Genomic DNA, 17,897 nt, shown 5'->3' with positions numbered 1-17,897 from the left:
TGGCCTCTAGAGAGGTCAAAAGGTTTTTCTATTTTTAGACCTACTGACCTAGTTTTTGACCCCACGTGATCCAGTTTCGAACTTGACCTAGATATCATCAAGATGAACATTCTGACAAATTTTCATGAAGATCTCATGAAAAATATGGCCTCTAGAGAGGTTACAAGGTTTTTCTATTTTTAGCTCACCTGTCACAAAGTGACAAGGTGAGCTTTTGTGATCGCGCAGCGTCCGGCGTTCGTCGTCCGTCCGTGCGTCCGTTCGTGCGTGCGTAAACTTTTGCTTGTGACATCTCTAGAGGTCACATTTTTCCTGGGATCTTTATGAAAATGGGTCAGAATGTTCATCTTGGTAAATTCTAGGTCAAGTTCGAAACTGGGTCACGTGCCGTCAAAAACTAGGTCAGTAAGTCTAAAAATAGAAAAACCTTGTGACCTCTCTAGAGGCCATAATTTTCAATGGATCTTCATGAAAATTGGTCAGAATGTTCACCTTGATGATATCTAGGTCAAGTTCGAAACTGGGTCACGTGCCTTCAAAAACTAGGTCAGTAGGTCTAAAAATAGAAAAACCTTGTGACCTCTCTAGAGGCCATATATTTCACAAGATCTTCATGAAAATTGGTCAGAACGTTCACCTTGATGATATCTAGGTCAAGTTCGAAACTGGGTAACGTGCGGTCAAAAACAAGGTCAGTAGGTCAAATAATAGAAAAACCTTGTGACCTCTCTAAAGGCCATATTTTTCATGGCATCTGTATGAAAGTTGGTCTGAATGTTCATCTTGATGATATCTAGGTCAAGTTCGAAACTGGGTCACGTGCAGTCCAAAAACTAGGTCAGTAGGTCTAAAAATAGAAAAACCTTGTGACCTTTCTAGAAGCCATATATTTCACAAGATCTTCATGAAAATTGGTCAGAACGTTCACCTTCATGATATCTAGGTCAAGTTCGAAACTGGGTCACGTGCCATCAAAAACTAGGTCAGTAGGTCAAATAATAGAAAAACCTTGTGACCTCTCTAAAGGCCATATTTTTCATGGGATCTGTATGATAGTTGGTCTGAATGTTCATCTTGATGATATCTAGGTCAAGTTCGAAACTGGGTCACGTGCGGTCAAAAACTAGGTCAGTAGGTCTAAAAATAGAAAAACCTTGTGACCTCTCTAGAGGCCATATATTTCAAGAAATCTTCATGAAAATTGGTCAGAATGTTCACCTTGATGATATCTAAGTCAAGTTCGAAAGTGGGTCACGGGCCATCAAAAACTAGGTCAGTAGGTCAAATAATAGAAAAACCTTGTGACCTCTCTAGAGGCCATATTTTCCGTGGGATCTGTATGAAAGTTGGTCTGAATGTTCATCTTGATGATATCTAGGTCAAGTTCGAAAGTGGGTCACGTGCCGTCAAAAACTAGGTCAGTAGGTCAGATAATAGAAAAACCTTGTGATCTCTCTAAAGGCCATATTTTTCAATGGATCTTCATGAAAGTTGGTCTGAATGTTCATCTTGATGATATCCAGGTCAAGTTCGAAAGTCGGTCACGTGCCATCAAAAAGTAGGTCAGTAGGTCAAATAATGAAACAAGAGCACCGCCTTGCGGGTGCTGACGCTCATCTGATTTTTTTTTGTATAATAGAAATATTGTCCTACCCATGATTTTCTAAGTCTAAAAAGGGCCATCATTCTTGCAAAAAGCAGGATAGAGTTATGTTTCTTGATGTACAGTGTCCACTTATGATTGTGAAAAACTGTTGCAAGTTTTAAAGCAATAGCTTTGATAGTTTATGAGAAAAGTTGCCTTAAACATAATACTCAACCAAGAAAATGATTTTCTAAGTCCAAAAGGGGCAATAATTATTGCAAAAAGCAGGATGGAGTTATGTTGCTTGCTGTGCAGGGTCAGCTTATGATGGTGAACAAGTGTTGCAAGTTTCAAAGCAATAGCTTTGATAGTTTAAGAGAAAAAGTTGACCTAAACATAAAACTTAACCAAGAAATCTGATATTTTCTAAGTCCAAAAGGGGCCATAAATCTTGCAAAAAGCAGGATGGAGTTATGTTTCTTGCTGTACAGGGTCAGCTTATGATGGTGAACAAGTGTTGCAAGTTTCAAAGCAATAGCTTTGATAGTTTAGGATAAAAGCTGACCTAAACATAAAAACTTAACCAAGAAAAACTGATTTTCTAAGTCCAAAAGGGGCAATAATTCTTGCAAAAAGCAAGATGGAGTTATGTTTCTTGATGTACAGGGTATGCTTATGATGGTGAACAAGTATTCCAAGTTTCAAAGCAATAGCTTTGATAGTTTAGGAGAAAAGTTGACCTAAACATAAAACTTAACCAAGAAATCTGATATTTTCTAAGTACAAAAGGGGCCATAAATCTTGCAAAAAGCAAGATGGAGTTATGTTTCTTGCTATACAGGGTCAGCTTATGATGGTGAACAAGTGTTGCAAGTTTCAAAGCAATAGCTTTGTTAGTTTAGGAGAAAAGCTGACCTAAACATAAAACTTAACCAGGCAACGCCGACGCAGACGCCGACGCCGACGCCGACGCCGACAACCGCTCAAGTGATGACAATAACTCATCATTTTTTTTCAAAAAATCAGATGAGCTAAAAACGTTGTGACCTCTCTAGAGGCCATATTTTTCATGGGATCTGTATGAAAGTTGGTCTGAATGTTTATCTTGATGATATCTAGGTCAAGTTTGAAACTGGGTCAACTGCGATCAAAAACTAGGTCAGTAGGTCTTGAAATAGAAAAACCTTGTGACCTTTCTAGAGGCCATACCCTTGAATGGATCTTCATGAAAATTGGTCAGAATGTTCACCTTGATGATATCTAGGTCAAGTTTGAAACTGGGTCACGTGTCTTAAAAAAATAGGTCAATAGGTCAAATAATAGAAAAACCTTGTGACCTCTCTAGAGACCATATTTTTCAATGGATCTTCATGAAGATTGGTCAGAATTTTTATCTTGATAATATCTAGGTCAAGTTCAAAACTGGGTCACATGAGCTCAAAAACTAGGTCACTATGTCAAATAATAGAAAAAACGACGTCATACTCAAAACTGGATCATGTGGGAAGAGGTGAGCGATTCAGGACCATCATGGTCCTCTTGTTAGATCTACTGAACTAGTTTTTGATCGCACGTGACCCAGTTTCGAACTTGACCTAGATATCATCAAGATGAACATTCTGACCAACTTTCATAAAGATGCAGTGAAAAATGTGACCTCTAGAGTGGTCACAAGCAAAAGTTTACGCACGCACGCACTGACGCACGGACGACGGACGCCACGCGATCACAAAAGCTCACCTTGTCACTTTGTGACAGGTGAGCTAAAAAACTAACATTATAAAAACAGTATCAATTATTAGCTGGATCAAATCACCTTCACCTTCAAGCCACAGAAACACATCATATCACATATATGGCCTAAATCTGGTGGCTGATACATACCCTAGTATTTGATCCATATCTATCATATCAGGTTTAAATCTTCGCAAACCCACCATAGAAGGTACATGCAGTCAAGTATGTTAAACATTTAGCATTCTTTCCCATAGTTAGAAAGTCAGTATTAATTTTTAACCTTTACCCTGCTAAATGTCTAGAACGGACTGGTCTATTATTCAATTTGGGCAGTACCATTTATTATTTGAAGGGGCATTCACTGAAAATTTACCGATTGAATAGCAAACACTGCAGACCAAGATGGTTGCACTGATGTCAAAGGCAGAACCACTTGTCACCACCAGGCTAAAGGTTAAATGATATATTTCAGCTCTAATCATGCATTTTTCAAAGTTAATTCACAAATTATTACTGCTAACACAAGCAGCTCATAGTAACAGAGAAGATATCCTTTAAATCTGAAATATCTTAAAATGATTCAATAGGATTTTTAATTATTTTTTACGAGTACATCATGCGACCACAAAAGCAAAATATTAGTAACATGCCTTTTCATATAATGCCTTTCTGGCAGCAACATTGCAAGGTGACTGCTAGAAAATGAGCCATCAAAGTTTTTTAATCAAGTAAATGAAATTTTCACACAAGAAAACTGCATTCAATTCTTATATTTACATTTTTCATAGTAGCTTCTACAACAAGAGGGCCATAATGGCTCTATATTGCTCACCTGTTATCAATGCACTTAAGGACAAGAAGCTATTAATAGTAACATAAAAGGGAAATAATTAAAAATATTAAGAAAGTCAGTAGGTCACATTCATGGCCAATGAAATTCAGTTTTACGATTTGTGTGCAAAACTATGTATGTCATCAAAATTTCAAGGCTGTACCTTAAAAAACAAGAAAGTAGGTCAGTAGGTCAAGGTCAGAGTCAAGTGACATCATATTACTTGGGGTCATCAGGTAATTATAATTAAACAGTCTTGGAAATAGGACCAGATGATTTTTAAGTATTTTTCCTTTATAACTCATATAATAACTAAGTGACCCCAGGGCTGCCTGGCCTCTTTTAACCCCAGGGGCATAATTTGAAAAATTTTGGTAGAGGACTACTAGACAATGCATCATACCAAATATCAAAAGCCTAGGTCGTATGGTTTCAGACAAGAAGATTTTTAAAGCTTTTTCCTATATAAGTCGATATAAAACTTGGGACCTGCAGGGCAGGGCCTCTTTTCACCTAAGGGGTACAATTTGAACAATTTTGGTTGAGGACCATAAGACAATTCTACAAACCAAATATCAAAGGTCTAAGTGTTGTGGTTTCAGACAAGAAGATTTTTAAACTTTTTTCCTATGTAAGTCTATGTAAAATTTGGGACCCCCGGGGCGGGGCCATATTTGACCCTAGGGGGATAATTTGAACAATCTTGGTAGAGGACCACTAGATGATGCTACATACCAAATATCAAAGCCGTTTTGTACAAGAAGATTTTCAAAGTTTTCCCTATATAAGTCTATATAAACCATGTGACCCCCGGGGCGGGGCCATATTTGACCCTAGGGGGATTATTTGAACTATTTTGGTAGAGGACCACTAGATGATGCTACACACCAGATATCAAAGCCCTGGGCCCTGTGATTTTGGACAAGAAGATTTTTTAAGTTTGGAATTCAATTCTTTGAACAATTTGAAAGGGGGCCACCCAAGGATCATTCCTGTGAAGTCTGGTGTAATTCTGCCCAGTGGTTTTCAAGAAGAAAATTTTTTAGAAATTGTTGACGGACGACACACTACGCACGGACGACGGACATCAAGCGGTCACAATAGCTCACCTTGTCACTTCATGACAGGTGAGCTAAAAATATGTGGTACCAGAAAATTAAAATATATGTCAGGACATCTGTCTTTTAAACATCTAAATAGAACAGCTAACAAGATCCGACCACGTTCGATTGTAATTAGGCTTCCAATAAAAATACAGTTCCTGGATTTTATTTGAAATACTGTTAAATCCAGTGAAAATTCATATAGTTGTGTCAACTCAATTTTGATCTTTATCATCAGAAATATTATTGCTATAATTTACTGTTCTTTTTGAAATTTTAGCATCAAATTTTGGAAGAATTTTTCGAATGACACCCTTTTGTCCATGCTTTTTTATAATGACATCAGATTGCTCTTTCGTGCAATCTCTGAAAGGGCCATCCTTGATATTGTTACACTGATGTTGCTAGACTAGCTTCTAGACTATGATATATCTTTTTACATTTTTATGATTGAATGTAGTGAACTGAGCCAGTCTATATCCTATGTCCAATATCATAGTCTAACATCAGTCCTCTGTGAAAATCTCTAAAATAAACTGGCTTTTGTCTCTATGAAATTGAATCGACAAAAAAAGGAGAAAAATGTAGAAATATATTTATTATCAGTCTAGTGGCTGGTCTATGATGCTGTTTATATTGAGAATAATAGGTTAGTGCTGTAGATGAGAAAATTTATCTGGCGAGGTGGAGGAGGTTATCGGGTGAGTCGAAGGCGAACCTGACAACGTCCGGAGCCGAGCCAGATAAACTTTCTCCATCTACGGCACTAACCTATTATTCTATTTATCTTGTCATTACTTCATTTTCTGATATTTGGCAATTTATTTTACAAAAATAAGTGTGCGACAACCGCTTTAATGACGTCATATTTGTAATGACGTCACTTATATAATGACGTGATTACCGGCAAAATCGCAATAACTTCTTCGTTTTTGAATAAAAACTCATTATTTGACCACTCATTTTCTTAGTTCGGACATTTCCAACACAATGATGATGATTTCGTTGCAAAATTTCTTATGACAACAATATCGATCATAAGGTCACATGATCAACTGACCGTATATCACTGGTCACATGATCAACTGACGGTATATCAAGAAAGATATACGGCACCCTGATATCAGGTCGAAAATACTGCAAGTGACAGGATAAAAGAAAATAAACACTTTTTTCCTTCCATACTAAATATATAGTGAATGTAAATATTTACTTGTAGATGTAAATTATTACTTGTGTACCTATACCAACATGCCAAGCCTTTGGCAAGAAAACAAATTACATACATATAATTATGTAAATCAAAGTTTAGAAAATAAACAAAAACATTTGAATTTAAATATAACATAAAGTCACATAGGCAACAAAAACTAAAACCAACATTTTCTATACACTGTCCAATGGCCACAGGCAAACCTTTCATGCTTAATTTGTTCAAAACCAATTTTACAACAAACAACTCCCAAAATGCAAACATAAAACATAAAAGTAATATATCCATTTTGCCATGTTTTAAATAGCACATTTAATTTACACTAACCTCCTAACTATAGAAAAGTTAAAGTTAATTTTGACATTTACATTTTGATTTTAAAATGACTTGGCATATATCTAATTAAAATATATCTACTTAAAATTTCCTTTAAGTTATAGAAAGAAAAACATCTAAACTTAAAATGTTCAGTTGCTAAGACACGTTTGCTTGTTTCTAATGTAAAAATGCATATTTTGATCAATAAGTTCCATTAAGCTATGAGATGTTTCCTATGATTTGGATATATCACTTCATACATCAACACAAGAAACCACACATAAGCCATCTTCACAGTTCCCATTTTACCTTTCAACTCCCTTGTCTATAACAGCTGCATTAAAATAAAGTAATAATACTTTTAGAACTAAAATATGAAAATATATTGGAAATACTGGGGTTCAGATTTCACTCTTGAAAGAGCAAATGTAAATGTAGGACTTTTAGCAAAGTACCAAGGGTCACCAAATATCCAGTGTCATCAAGTATCCAGAGTCCACAGTTTTACCATAATTTAGACAGTACCTATAGCAGTTTCCTACTTATACATGTACATGTTCATATACCTGCCTTGAAATCTTAACTTCTGTACAAAGCTGATTCTATGAACATAAACTAAATCTGTTGAAATTACAAATAGAAAAAACTTTTTGTTTTTCATGCTACTTTTCATCATTTAGTCTGGTTAGACATTATCAAAATTGTAACTGACATTCCGAAGGATGACCGAAGTGAGTTACTGGTATTAACTAAGTAGTGTAGAACACAAAGCTGTCAGTCCATGCCGGGAAATACCAAAAGTGTATACAGAAAATACGTAATCAATCTGGTGATTACAATTACAGGTCCACTACCTTAACAGAAAAGTTTTATGATCAGCATTACAAAGAAAACTCCTGCTTTAGAATGCTTCTCTTGCTTGAAGAGAAATAATATTAAGAAATGATACAGGCTAAAACAGTGCAAATACAATCAGCTACGACAAACTGCACATATTTTATGATCCTTCATATTTTTACGAAGGGATCAAGGTAGTTTTGTTTGTTTTGGGCTTACCACCATTTTTCAACAGCATTTCAGTTATATATAATTGTGGACAGTTAACCTAACCAGTGTTCTGTACCAAGACTAAACTGTTCTCCACAAGTAACTGCCAACTTCTCCTTATGAATCAAAGGTGGAGGCAGAATGCCTTTTATCAAATCATCATGGCAAACATATGCTTTGCCCCAAGTTTGAGTTCAGGACCATGTGATCCATTTATCTCTGCTCTCTGTATTCAGCTAAATGGGCAGGCAGATAAATATAGACCTTTATACGAGCCATGACAAAAATGCATTTTTTTTTCTACAGTTCTGCTTAAATTAAACGAAAGATCTCTACCTGTTTCCTCTTTTGGATTTATCTGGGGTCGGATCGTTCTCTTTGTCATTCTTATCATTCATGTCAGCACTGGCTCTCGCATCCTGAAACAGAACATTACAGATGGAAAGCAAATCCTTTAACAGAATGTTACACCAACATGAAAACATTCATACTCTATGAGTATGGGTTTTAAGTCTTGTCAACACAATTGGGTCATCTGTCTTTCATGGTGGAGGGAGACCGACAGATTCAACTATAGATTTTATTTCATGCATGATTTGTTACCTGGATAGAACTACCGACCTTTGTGAAAGTCAAATGTCTAGCTTGCTCACATGAATTTTTTTTTACATTCCAAGTCAGTTTCCAACCTTAAAGACAAATTATTTGAAGTCGGAGACCATAATCACTTCAGCATAGAGGGACCATGTTAAATTTGCCACATTAAAATTCACTTAAAAGTCATAAAAACCATTATGACGTAAAAATTTATAAGCCTTTTAACTCAAATACTGCAAAATCATTTGAGCCGTGCCATGAGAAAACCAACAGGATCCATGCTGTTCGCTAACAGTTTCTCCAATTCCAGTAGGCTTTAAAAGCGAACAGCATGGATCCTGACCAGACTGCGGGGATGCGCAGGCTGGTCTGGATCCATGCTGGTCGCAAACCCACTTTGTTGGTTTTCTCATGGCACGGCTCATTTACTTTCATGGTTATGAGATTTTATGGTTTTGGCTAAAACGGCTATTTCACAAGGATACAAATTTGTGGGTTTCTACATTTGATGGTTACAATAATGTGAAAATTATTCTTTTGTTTTTTGGAATTAAATTTTGTGGATTTACACAACCAGAAAATCCACAACAAGAGGGTCATGATGACCCTGAATCGCTCACCTGATTAATAAGAGCCACTTGTTCAAAATGGCAAACTGATGCTAAAATATTAGAAAGTAGGTCAGTAGGTCACATTCATGGTCGCTGAAAGTCAGTTTTAAGATCGGTGTGCAAAACTGTACATGTCACCCAAATTTCAAGGCTGTATCTTAAAAAAAATGAAGAAAGTAGGTCAGTAGGTCAAGGTCACAGTCAAGTGAACCCTAATCTCTTGGAATCTGATAATTTTTGAAGTATTTATTCCTACATAACTTATTTAACAAGTGACCCCCAGGGCGGGGCCTCTTTTCACCTCAGGGGTATAATTTGAACAGTCTTGTTAGAGAACCACTAGGCAATGCAACATACCAAATATCAAAGACCTAGGCCTTGAATTTTCAGACAAGAAGCTTTTTATATTTTTTCCTTATATAAATCTATGTAAAACTTGGGACCCCCAGGGCAGGGCCTCTTTTCACCCCAGAGGCATATTTGAACGATTTTGGTAGAGGACCATAAGGCAATGCAACATACCAAATATCAAAAGCCTAGGCCTTGCAGTTTCAGGCAAGAAGATTTTTAAAGTTTTTTCCTATATTTAAGTCTATGTAAAACTTGAGACCCCCGGGACAGGGCCTCTTTTCACCCCAGGGTAATAATTTGAACAATTTTGGTAAAGGACCACAAGACAATGCTACATACCAAATATCAAAGGCCTAGGTCTCGTGGTTTTTGACAAGAAGATTTTTAAAGTTTTTTTCCTATATTAGTCTATGTAAAATTTGTGACCCCCCGGGCAGGGCCTCTTATCAACCCATGGGCACAATTTGAACAACCTTCATAGAAGACCATTAGATGATGTTACATGCCAAATATCAAGGCTCTACGCCTTGTGCTTTTGGACAAGAAGATTTTTCAAGTTTTTCCTTTCGGTTGCCATGGCAACCAGAATTCTGCATGGAGTTCAATTCTTTGAAAAGTTTTGAAAGGGGGTCATCCAAGGATCATTCCTGTGAAGTTTAATTCTGCCCAGTGGTTTTCAAGAAGAAGATTTTTTGGTTGCAGGTTTATCAACAATGAACAATGCGGATGCATTATCAATGATCAAGCAGTTCTTATTCATCTTCTACCCATTCACACTGGCCATTTAGATTATATAAGATCTGTACCAGCCCATGTCTTGAAGCTGTCAATTAAGGATAAGTTCATGCAACGTCAGGCAAAGTTTATCTTAGATATGACACAGAAGTATTTGCTTTTTCTACATGCTTTTTTCATAGATTGGCATTTAAAATGAAAATAAATCTAGCAAAACCCACAACCACTAGACATCTCAAGGCTTTGATTTAGAAAATGTTGACGGACAGACGACGGATGACTGAAGACAGACGACGGACATTGAGCAGTCACAAAAGCCCACCATGAGCCTTTGGTTCAGGTGAGCTAAAAAATTTAGTCCCCCATCAATATGTTTAACAGTAGCACTGCATCATTATATGATATTCTAATTTTTCTCTGAAGCAGACTCACTCTGATTAAATAAACTTTGTATAAACTACAATCTTAAATATAACGGTTATAATAATCTCATGTTTTGAAAAAAAAGTTGTAATCTTACATAGTTTTGACTAATATCTGGATGGTTCCAGTCTATTCCATCATCCAGTATTGTAACAACAACTCCTCGTCCATCATACCCCATCTCCCAGGCCGGGGCAACATTTATATCCATTCCCTCCACTCCTCCTGTCTGACCTCTATTCACCTGGAAAATAGCAAAATACCATCAAACATATTTTTTTTTTATATTTACACTCAATTCTACATTTCACCAACTATTTACATTCTGCAGGGTATGACTTATTAATTGAAGAATCTGAAACACACGACATTGAATCTATTACTAGATGAAGGTGCAGATGGAAATACCTGGCTCTCGGGTAACTACTTTGTGGTAACTCTGCAAAGCCTTGTTGCTGCTTAAACAGTTAACCTTGAGCCAGCTATATCATTCCGCACCTTCAACCAGTAGAAGATTATTATAAACTTTCACAAGCTAAACAACTTCCTAGCTTCAAGTAACTCAACTCATGGCAAAGCTTGAAATAAAGCTCTCATGTGAGGCAACGGTCAAGGTTTTCAAAGTTATAATAATAATAATAACTTTATTTATAGAGGAAGGCACTGTTGAGGCTTGCCCAATCTTCCCTGTGGTCCTCTTTCAAACATAATTTACAATCCATTTACATTACACAGATTACAGAATGACATGTCAACAATTCACAAAAGAGACATATACAAAGACAAATTACATTTAATAACAAGAGCATCACAATGCGGAGCAATATACGCCCTAAGGTATGACCTTTGACCCCTAGGTGTGACCTTCACCTTGCAGCTAGCCATCCAGAACATGCACTCTACACACCATCTCCATGTAGTGAACATTTGTGTCAAGTTTCTTTGAAATCCTTCAAGGGGTTCAAGAGTTAGAGCGGACAAGAAATGGCTAACAGACAGACGAACACCGGCGTCATAACATAATACGTCCCTTCGGGCATATAATAAAACTAAAGAAGACAGATATCTCCTTACCAGATACCATTGGTCTCCAAAGTGTTCATCATTAAACCTTGGTCCAAGTCCATCTCTTGTGTCAAACTTGTCTTGTACCCGGATATATTTATTGTTATCTTTGATTTCACGGAGCGGAAACTCTAGTTGTTTGTCATGCAATACATGTGATCTCTTCACTCTTTTCAATGTTATCTGTTGTTCCGCAAACTTTACCTGAATAAGATATCAAAAGTTGATCTGAAAACTTTCATGACAGAGTTGGCTCTGTGAGCACTACAGCTTGCAAATGTGGAAGAACCTTAACCTTTAGTTCAGCATGCTGGCTGCAAAAGGTTCCGCCTTTGCGACCAGTGCAGACCAAGATCAACCTGCATGTCCCTGCAGCCTGATCATGGTCTGCATTGTTCCCTATTCAGTCAGTAAATTTTCAGTGACCACGCCTTTGAATAATAAGTGGTACTGTCCAAATTGAATGATTGACCAGTCCAAATTAAAAATCTAGCTGGGTAAAGGATAAAGTTTCAAATATTGTAAAAGCATCAATTTTGTGGGCATGACATTTAGACCTTTTGGTCAAAAAGATTATTTGTGAAGACAAGAACTTGTAGATTTCAACTTCTGGACATAAAATGAATAGGAATTTTTCTTGTACTTTGTGAGGAATTTTACTCTGGGAGGAATTTAACATTGAGGAATTTTACTTATTCTTTGGGACATTATTTTGTGACTTGATTCTAACACAAAATCCACAAAAATTAGTTCCCCATGAAAATATATGCTTGTACAGTACATAGAATAAACTGGTACTGGAGTGTCAGTGTTAATTTATTCTTTTTATATACAAGGAATTTTTAAAGAAATTTCTTGTTCATCATTAAACCTAGTGTGACTAAGCGAGTAAAGTAAAACATACAAATTTAAAAGGATCTGCTTGTGTAAGACATCTTTTTCCCTACCCGAGGGACAGTGTGGAATGAAAAACTGAGCGAGGGTTGGGAAAACAGCTGTCTTACACAGACAGACATGTTAGATCATTTTTCTTGCTTATCACGGTCAAAATAGATTGTGGAGAGAAATAGATTATTATATATTATTATATAGTTTATGACATCATAATAGTGCCAGTACCATGTGGCGTCACCTAAGAACACGCGATTTTAGACGAGGTTTTTCCCTAGGGAAAGATGGGAATATCTATCCCTGGTGCGTGCTCAGACAAATGTACACTTTCCCAACTGGGTAAGCAAGAATATGTTATCTTAAACTGCCACATCACCTAACATGTTAAAATTGTTTAAATTATATGCTTGAGAATTGTTTAATTCTATTAAAACCACTCTTGCTTAACTTGGTAATTCAGTGCATTATTTACTGAAAACCAACTCATGTAAATTTTCAATTACACTAAATTTACAGATAATTTGACTAAAATAAATTAGCAAAAGAGGTTAATTTATATGAAAACTGTCCTTCAGGTAAACCCTTTTAAGTGACTTGCTCTCCAACACAAGATTCTGAAAAAACTCTGAGGTCCTCATGAATATTTGTATTTAAATTGTGTAAAATGAATAGTCTTGCTTCTCTATACCCTTTTTCTTCTCAAAACATTTTACTTAAATCAGTCCAAACTTTGTAACATATGCTTTCTCATAACGTAAATTAAGGAAAACTATTCATTCGGCTTACTCTTTGGAAAACAAACTTGAAAGCAAATTGAGATTTTAAGTCACATTTTCATGAGAGCAACTTTGCCACGTTTTCCCTTATATCTTGCAATATTAACTGAAACAGACTTTGACCCTTACCCTTGAATCTTGGGCCAACCTTGAGACAAAATCGTCAGCACTTCTCTTGGATCTTCCAGTAACTTCAGGATGTTCAAGTAGGTACATATTTAACTGTGGTATCTGAAATATATACACAGAAAAGTCATACATATGTGACTGGTTGTTTGTCGATAGTTTGTGCTAATACTATAAACAATGGATGTTAAAAGGAATTTGTTCAATTACATTCAACATTTCTTGATTTAGTTTCACAATTAATTCAAGTATTTATCGAATTCACCTAAAATCATCAAAAAAATAATTGGTTTTCAAATGACTCCAACCAAATTTGTACTGCATATAAGTAGCTTCCAAAGATTGATGTTTTTTACTTTCTATGGATTTAAAGCCATTTATTGAGTGTGCTGTTAAGCTAACTCAAGTTCCCAGATTCTGTACTCCTTTACTGACTATTTCTAAGCAAGTAACCAACAACTTCCCTAGATACACAGAGGAGGAGAAAGACTGCAGACATAAGGACTTCTGAAAAAGCATGTGGAGAAGTTGTCAGTTTTGGAGAACAACTGGTGCAGAACTAAGGGACAATGATTCACTATTACAGATCTATAAATCATGTTGTAAACTGACAAACAAACTAAGATCAAAATACACCATTGAAGTCTAAAAGTGGGAATTAATTGAAATGATGATGCAAGTGTAATACTTTTCACAAGTAATTTAACTTTTCAGGCTTTAAATTCAGAAGAACAACTCTGCATTATTACCTCATCATTTGGTATTACAGAAAATTTTATCACTAATCAGAAAATCAATTTCACTATGAAAATAAAATTGTTCTGTTAAGCAATATTACATTTTGATTGCTTCATTACAAAGGCCAAATAAAAGTATAAATGAGACAATGGTGAACAGTTATTTCACCCATAGCAGAGATAGATTATATCTTAGATTACACATTGATTATACATGTAACATTATAAAACAGGATACAAAATATACCTGTTTGCATACCTGGAAATAAACACCAAGATTAAAGATTTTGCATACTTAATGAAGTCCTACAACCCGGATATAAACCTCCATGTTACTGAATTTATGAAAGGGTCTGGGTTTTAGCAAAAAAAGAACAAAGTACCGGTATCAAGTAACGTGTACAAAAGCAAATAATAAACTCTAATTTCCCATTATTTGGCTACTCTTGAGTAGATAATGCAAATTTGTATATGAAATTTTTTAAAGAGTTTTTAACTCTTCAAAAGAAAAAGTATTTTAAGAAACAAACTGACAAATAACTAAAGTGAGTGTTAAAGCTGGTGGCCCAACAACATGGTCAAAAGTTTAAACCCCAACAGGTGTCAGCCATCACCATATCTCCGTTTTGACCCCAGGACTGACTTTTCCTCAAGGCAGATTCCCGACCAACACAATAACCATTATGTCATTCAAGGTAAAAAAAATGTTTAACTCTAAGCCAGTGCACATTTTTTTTGCATTCTGTACGTGCACAACCAAGCCACCACAACCGGGCAATTTAAGCAAAGCCTATCAAAGTTCACAAGTTTGAATGTTCACAAGCAACAATTTGATCACAGAATATACATTTGACCTTAGAAAATACATCATACAGTCACACCTGTGTTAAGCAGCCAACCATGGTAGCAACATGAAGTGGCTGTTTAAGACAGGTGATTGCTTTGGGCAAACTGAAAACAAAAATTCTATTTGGGAAGATAGCTGAATGACTGCTTCAGACAGGTGGTCCCGTAGGCAGGTTAAACAGTAAATGACTGATCCTCAATCTTTGACATGTGAAAAAGTTGTCAGTTACTTGTTGGTAATAGTTCTGGTGTGGATACACTAGTACTAATGACTGTATAACTATACTACTGTTGTAAGTGACATAAAACCAGTCAGAATTTTCAAAAGTACAATGTATCTGCACGCACCTTTTCGACAAGTTCAAATCCATTATCTCTTGCCACACTTTCTGCTGTCTCCAGACTGTCAACTTCCACTAGGAAACTGTTGAGGTAGTGCCCGGGTATCTGGTTGTCATACTTATCCAGGGGCAGCCCTTGACTCATAGACAGACACACAAACACTGCCAACAAACACAGCTCCTTCCACATCATTTACCTACAGATATAAATACTATGATTAACTTCTCCCAGTGCGCAGTGTTTCAGACTGTGTAATACAGTAACTGCACTAATCAGACTTAGCTGGTGTTAGCTAGTTTTCAAATTAAGACAATTCTGAATCTCCGAATTGGCATGTAATCTTTTCAACAATAAATAATACATTGATACTTTGCCTCAATTAGGCTCAAACACGCTGTTTTGACGTGCAAATGCACCTAGCCCACTGATCTCTCCCTTTTCTATTTTTTCGACTCATTCTGTACATTTACGGTGAACTCCTTCTGCTCAAAGTTTGAAATATTGGACTGGATAATTTGGAGCTATTCATATTTCAACAAATGTAAATAAATTTTTCAACTTGTTTATCAAATCCTGTAAGGGCATATACAGCATAAAACATATACATTCAAATTTCCAAGCCTTGTCAATAACACATTCAGTGTATATTTATTTACCATGCAATTTTAATACACATAATTATTATGTAAATCAAACTTTTTCAAAAAAGATTTACTGCAAAAACTATATTCATTTCTATCTTAAGCCTAATCTTAAGACAAACATTTTTAAATAAAACCAACATCAGTTACCTTTTATTCAGTGTTCTTTAATACAAAGTTCCGCCATCACTTTCCCAAATCCATATTGTAATTCACTTACGTTAAACCTAAAATAGAAATATGAAATAAAATCCACTTAACAACAACCCAACAACCTAAGTATTGAACTTATTAAGAAGAACGTCACTGCAGCATTTGAGAAAAGACGTCACTACATTTTTATCACAACATTTTTAAACTATACAGCTATTGTAAATCGTGACATATTGATAATACAATGTGAAAATAATTGTAAAACTTGCTTTCGGGTATATTTAGTGATAGCTTATATTTAAGGCAGAGTAAATACACTACCTTCGGTTCAGTAATTGTAAAACCATTAATCCTATTTATAGTGTAGGAGGTTTTGGTAGATAGATTACGACTTTTTCTTTTCATTTACAATAATCGTAGTTGAAATTTTGTATTGTGTAAAGTTGGCATACTTTTTACCCCCACCGCCCATGGTTAAATTGACAAACAGAATCTGCCAATATCATAAAATTAAACAAGCAAATTCGATGAACTGGAATCCCCCGCCGAAAGGGTCAGAGTTGAGGAATGGCAAAAAAATATATCCTGCAAAAAGTTAAGAATGTTACCAAGAAGCAAATAATTTCATTAGTCAAATCAAATTAAAAGAAAATGAATGGTTTGTTTAGGTGGTGGTGGGGGGGGGGGGGTGAGGATACAACAGTTTACATGTTGATTATAAATATTGGTAGAAAACGAAAAATGAAAAAAAAAAAAAAAAAAATGGGGGAGGGGGGGGGTGAGAGGGAGAGGGGTGACCAATGTAAGGTGGTGACCAGGTGTAGGTACACAACATCACATGTTTATAATAAATGTGCATGGAAAAGAATGGAAGAAGTTTAATGAAATTCTTCCAATTGGTTGGTTTGTTATGTACAGATCTGTGGATTTTTAAACAATTAAAGGGCAATAACTAAATGGAAAATTGACCAATCGAAAAAAAACTTGAAGGGCATCGTCGCAGTATCTTGGTTCATGTCTATTTCAAGTTTGATGAAATTCTACCTGCTAGTTACTAAGAAATGGCTGCAGACGGACATTTTTCATTAAATCAAGGGCAATAACTCTGAGGGAAATTGACCTATCAAAAAAAAAAAACTTGACGGGCATCAGCACAGTATCTTGGTTCATGTCTATTTCAAATTTGATAAAATTCTACCTGTTAGTTACTGAGAAATGGCTGCAGACAGATATTTTTTATTAAATCAAGGGCAATAACTCTGAGGGAAATTGACCAATCAAAAAAAAAACTTGACGGGCATCATCGCAGTATGTTGGTTCATGTTTATTTCAAGTTTCATGAAATTCTACCAAGTAGTTACTGAGAAATGGCTGCGGACGGACGGACAGACTGACTGACGGACGGACAACGCCATTTCAATACCCCCCTCCCGATTTCATCGGCGGGGGATAAAAAGGTCATATCAGCTAGTGATCATACCTTTATATTTATATAGTACAATATTCAAAAAATGGCAAAATCATTTTATCATAACGGCAAAATCACTGTTTTAATTGATTGATCAATATAACTCTTTGTGATAAAATTAAATTATTGCGATTCATCTATACTATAAAACATTAACTGGACATGTTTTAACTGAATATAACATAACGGGATAAAATCAAATTATGGTATTTCATCTGACTATAAAACATTCACTGGCCATCCTGACAAGATGCTTCACTAAACCTTAAAATGATTCCTACTAATTCCTAAAAGAAACAA

At 35.8% G+C, this 17,897-nt stretch overlaps 1 protein-coding gene across 1 annotated transcript in view; it reads right to left on the bottom strand.

The window, feature by feature from the left end:
* Positions 1-16,381, bottom strand: part of LOC123552686 (PC3-like endoprotease variant B) — a 30,971-nt gene extending 14,590 nt beyond the window's left edge. Inside the window, exons 1-6 of the mRNA XM_053540557.1 lie at positions 16,127-16,381; positions 15,342-15,531; positions 13,414-13,515; positions 11,627-11,821; positions 10,650-10,796; positions 8,172-8,254 (exon numbers count right to left, since the gene is read on the bottom strand). Coding sequence (XP_053396532.1) covers positions 8,172-8,254; positions 10,650-10,796; positions 11,627-11,821; positions 13,414-13,515; positions 15,342-15,527 — 713 coding nt within the window. The 5' untranslated portion in view covers positions 15,528-15,531; positions 16,127-16,381. The remainder of the gene's footprint in view (positions 1-8,171; positions 8,255-10,649; positions 10,797-11,626; positions 11,822-13,413; positions 13,516-15,341; positions 15,532-16,126) is intronic.
* Positions 16,382-17,897: the final 1,516 nt, after the last annotated feature.

The sequence above is a fragment of the Mercenaria mercenaria genome, chromosome 4 (genome assembly GCF_021730395.1).
Source record: "Mercenaria mercenaria strain notata chromosome 4, MADL_Memer_1, whole genome shotgun sequence".
Classification (NCBI taxonomy): domain Eukaryota; kingdom Metazoa; phylum Mollusca; class Bivalvia; order Venerida; family Veneridae; genus Mercenaria; species Mercenaria mercenaria.
Note: the sequence above shows the minus strand (reverse complement) of the source record. Positions and strands in the feature narration are given on the sequence as shown.